Source organism: Egretta garzetta, unplaced genomic scaffold (assembly GCF_000687185.1).
Source record: "Egretta garzetta isolate BGI_Z169 unplaced genomic scaffold, ASM68718v1 scaffold350, whole genome shotgun sequence".
NCBI lineage: Eukaryota > Metazoa > Chordata > Aves > Pelecaniformes > Ardeidae > Egretta > Egretta garzetta.
Genome location: NW_009258273.1, coordinates 29,237 through 34,311, shown reverse-complemented (window position 1 = coordinate 34,311; position 5,075 = coordinate 29,237). Strand labels below are relative to the sequence as shown.

The 5,075-nt window shown below is 44.3% G+C and overlaps 1 protein-coding gene across 1 annotated transcript in view; it reads left to right on the top strand.

The window, feature by feature from the left end:
- The first annotated feature begins 4,880 nt into the window (after positions 1-4,880).
- Positions 4,881-5,075, top strand: part of LOC118451895 (claw keratin-like) — a 696-nt gene continuing 501 nt past the window's right edge. Inside the window, exon 1 of the mRNA XM_035890562.1 lies at positions 4,881-5,074. Coding sequence (XP_035746455.1) covers positions 4,881-5,074 — 194 coding nt within the window. The remainder of the gene's footprint in view (position 5,075) is intronic.

Here is a 5,075-nt window from a genome sequence, read left to right as displayed (position 1 = left end):
ATACAAGCTTATGTATTATAAAGGGGGATATAGGTATAACCCTGTATACTGACCCTTGTTGCAACTCCTTGTTTTTGGGACAAATTGATGGATACAGGCAGGAAGGCCAGTGCTACATCTCCATATCACATGTTAAGCAACATCCAATGCCATCTGCTTCAAGGGAAATTTTTTTTTTCCCTGTGGGTGTGCGGATAACTTAGCTAATGGGACATTGCATGAACTTGGAGATAATGTCCAGAGGCAGGAGACTTTATTTGCAATTCCATAGAATCACAGAATCATTTGGGTTGGAAAAGCCCTTTAAGCTCATCAAGCCCAACCATTCCCCTAACCCTGCCATCCCACCCCTAAACCCTGTCCCTAAGCATCTCATCTGCCCAGCTTTTAAATCCCCCCAGGGGTGGGGACTTGATCATCCCTTCCCTGGGCAGCCCCTTCCAGTGCCTGACAGCCCTTTTGGGGGAGGAATTTTTCCCAGTGTCCAACCTAAACCTGCCCTGGAGCAACTTCAGACCATTTCCCTTGTCCTGTTGTCCGTTACCAGGGAGAAGAGGCTGACCCCCACCTCCCTACACCCTCCTTTCAGGCAGTTGTAGAGGTCGATCAGGTCTCCCCTCAGCCTCCTCTTCTCCAGACTAAACAACCCCAGTTCCCTCAGCTGCTCCTTGTAAGACATGTGCTTCCAGACCCCTCACCAGCTTCATTGCTCTCCTCTGGACATGCTCCAGAAACACAATGTCTTTCTTGTAGTGAGGGGCCCAAAATTGAACCCAGCATTTGAGGGGCGGCCTCACCAGTGCTGAGTACAGGGGCACAATCACTTCCCTACTCCATCTCTGCATTTACCTTCCTGTAGTACCAGAGTGTAGCAGATTATTGCTTTTCATCTTTCTCTTGCATAGGTCGTAACACAGAGCCTCAACTGCAGGGTAAGAACCCTTGGCCATGCAAAAATGGGTATTTCTTTGGTTCTCAACCTTGCTGGTGGACTTATGGCTCATGGCTTAATGTTAATGCATATGGAGCAATGAAGGGATGAGTCTATAAGGTTGAGAGCCCCCCGTAGTGGCTGATGTGTCCAGATGGGGAATTCCCCATTTCCTGGAAGCAGTTACAAATCTTCTTGTGATGCTGAGCCCAGCTCTGGCTGTCTTCAAAGCATGTCATATCTGTAGCTGCTCACATCTGTAACATTCCAAGCACCTAATGGAAAGCTAAGTTGTGGGAAAGCATGTCACGCTCTGCAGAGTAACGCAGTGATGCTGGGTGGTTTGAGGCTGGGCCAGTGGTAAGTGATGGCTTTGGTTAAGTTTTGGAACTGTTCTGCATAGCTGAGAGCAGGCATCAAGACTGTCTTTAGGATGTTTGCAGCACTACTCCAGCTGTCCTGTTTTTTTTATAAGCTGGGCATCAAGCTGCATGGCTGGTCATTCAGAAGTAGAATAGCTCTGGACTTTACTCATGGGATATTTAAAGCCTTGGTCATACGAAAGCTTTTTGCCTTTGAGAGAAACAAAACACAAAATGTGCCAGTGAAGCGCAGTCTTTTAAGGCAAAGTGGAGCACACAACTGGTATATGAAGGAAACCAAACTAAGAAATGTAATTCCAGGGTTTCAGTAGGGTTTATTTTTGAAAGTCACACAGTATTGATTCCACACTTCCACAGTCACAAGCAAGTTCAGCTCTCCCTGCAACTGCTGTCTCTTTGCAGCCTTTATGGCATTGCTAACTTTAAGATGAAGCAGGAGAAGCCTCGGTGGCCTCTCATGTCTGTATTCTGTTATGGAATTAAATGTGTGAAGCCTCTCAAGGTTACAGCCTATTTGGGTGTAGTATGGTAGTTATAAAGCAGTTGAGTTCATCACACATACCTGGTTTGAGGAGAAACCAGGAGAAGGGTGAAGCTCTGAGACTCAAATTACTTTTATTTACTTTCCTAGTCAGCCTGGTGGAGAGGACACCTTTTTTTGGGCACAACGCCCTTGTCAGCCAAAGCCAAGATGTAATTGATGTAATTATTTCGAAGGTTCCTGCCCCACCTGCTGTGGTGTGTGCACTAAACTTCTCACATTTCTGGAGTCTTAAACTTCATAAAGCAAATCTATTTGTGGTGGTGTCTCAGTGGTCTCGGGGATGGATTTGATTCTTGATATCTGCCTGCTTTTTCCAATGGTGTAATCAAGTGGATGTCTTCAGAGAGCTCCCTGCTCTTGTGGTGAGCCCTAGTGTGGTCCTTTAAGGTTTTATACAGCTTTCCTGCATAGTCTAATAGATAGAGGACTATTAAAGTCTTCTTCAGAATCTTAACCTTTTGGTTAAATACAGAATAAATCTGTCCCGTCAGCACTTTGAGAGCTTGAAGGTGTTGATGGCTTGTCTGCAGCTCGTGTGTTTTTTGTCTCCTGATGGATATGAAGATGATGATTTCTGTATTTAGCATCTTTAGTTTTTAAGGTGCTGGAATTTGATTCTTCAGCTGCTTTTAACTGGGAAATCGCGCTGACACACGCGCTGTTTTGCTGCGTTATTCCCTTAGGGACGCACTCTTTAGGTACTGAGTTTTGGCTGGGGTTCACCGGTTGACTCATCACTTTTATTTCCTTGTCCTCTCTGGTAGTGTTTGAGCTGTCAGTTGTAATACCCTTGTTAAAAAAAAAAAAACACCTATGACAACATCAGCTGTGTAGAACACTAATGAGCTTTTACTATGCACTTTGAAAAGGCTTTCACAAAGCCTTGGCATGCCTACGGCAGTGCTGTTAACTTTTATGGTCAGTAATGGTCCCTGCAGTGACATTAACCCCAAGCAGTCTGCAGCAGAGAAGGTAACTCCCAGCAGTGTGGATTCCTCTCCTGGTTGGGCTGAAGATCTTTACTGGTCAAGATGGAATTGTTAGTGTATTCCTAAAGTCTTAACATTTGGTTTTATCTTCAGTGGGCTAACTTGAAAATAATAATTAGATCTTAATTCTAGTGGTTTTTTTAGGAATTACTTTAGGGATAAATTGTTACCCAATCTAAGCTGAGATAAAGACGTGTTGCAATTCACATGGTTATCTTCAATTATAGAAAAGGCAGAGGCAATTTTCCAAAGGAATTACGAATATCTTGGGTCATCCTCAAACGCTATGACGCTGTGAAGATAAAGCTCAATATGCAATTAAAACAGGAAAGCTCCACAGTAGCAATGCAATGTAATGAAGCCTGGTCCTGCCCTTCAGAGTAATTTTGTTGCCAACCTGATGATATATAAGGTGTTTTCCTGAGATTCCTTAACGGGGGAGGGGGGGGAACTTTGTTCTGCGGTGTTACAACACCCACCTCTACCTCCACCAAAGGAAAGCTTTTTCCTGCAAGAACGTGCTGCAGCTGGGAGGAAGGGAGAAGTCTTTGAGGTGAGGGTTACTGCAATAGACAGCCCAAACGAGTCCTCTCTCTTACTACAGAAGTAGCAAAATACCTTTGTTTTTAAGTAAAACAAAGTGTAAATCAGAATGGGCAAATTGCTGCCCCTTATGACCGGGTGGGAGTGTCGGTACAGCACGTGCCATTGCCATCCTTGGCATCTGTCATTGATGAGTGTCAAAGCCTCCTCATGCTGTGGTTTAGCGTGGATGATAACCCCACACCGGCAGCTGCAATTCCTCAGCAATTGGGATTCCAAAAGGCATCTTCCCCTTGTTCCATATGCGCAACACGCGTTGTTATAATGGCTTGAGGTGCCCTTTTATTGAAGGGACTCACTGGAAAAAATGCCTGACAAGGTCTTGCTGAAGCCCTACGCTATTTATTGATGTTTTGTCATTCCCCTAATCATGATTTACAGCTTGTGGGACGTGAAATTTCATATAAAATATGGTCTTACCCTTTTTTCCTTTTTTTATTGTTAAAGCTTGCATGTTTAAAGAAATGCCTGCTTGGTGTGTAGTTGAAAAAGCTGCGCTGACTTATTTGGATATATAACTCTCTAAAATGGAAAGAAAAGGATTTCTGCAGCGTGCCAGAGCTTTGACCAGACCTTGTATTAGCCTAACTTCATCACAGAACCGTGAGCCTGGCTACCCCTAGGCCAAGACCACAGGTTATCCCTTGCTTCTGTAACTCTGGGCTGAGACAAGTACACTTTCTTCCAAGCAAATGGCTGTTTACCACCTGCCCAGGAACAAGCCCATTCATGGAGGATATAAAACATGAACCATATCAACATTTTATCTTTCTCCAACATGTGGAGGCAGTGTATCCCCTCCATATAAAGTTTTGAAATAGCAGGGACTGGAAGGCAGTAAAGTACGGGGATGGGGTAGAGGGACAAACTAATAATTACAGAGGGTGATTTACAGAACAATTGGCATTCGTTAGCAAAGTTAAGACTTAAAAGAAATGTGTTTAGTAATTGATTAGGATGTTGTGTGCTGGGTGATTCATGCTTTGGGCAGTCTAAGGGCGAGTATAAAAGTGCTCAGCATCAGATCTTGTGCGACCATTTGTCTTGTCTTCTCTTGTGAAGTAGGTAAGTCACAGCTCAGTTTCTCTTTCCTAGCAAAGCCTTTGTAGTTTTCAGTTGGGGTGAATCATGTCCAAATGTTCTGATCTCAGTCTGAAGTATTCTTGATGTAAATTAATAAGTTTGTGACTCTTCAGCTATTGGCTTTGCTAATGAGCTCCAGTTAATTTTTCATGAAAACTCATTTCCAGATGCTGTTGTGTTCAGTACAAGATTTATAGGTGTCTTCTAGGAACTGAGCTATGAAAATTCTGTCTTTCCTTCTAGCTTGTTGGTAATCTTCTATGACAATGTTTGATCAGGAAACTTAAGACTTTTTTGCCTTATTTTCATGCTGTTCCCTTGTGCTTCAGATCAACCATCCCTGAACAATGGTGCACTCCTTGAGCCCGTGCACTGATGGCAGTGCCTCCCTGTGTGGGGTGGCCACACCACAACCCATTGCTGACAGCTGCAATGAGCCCTGTGTTCGGCAGTGTCCCGACTCCCAGGTGGTGATCTACCCTCCGCCGGTGGTTGTGACCTTCCCTGGACCCATCCTCAGCACTTTCCCGCAGCAGAGCGTC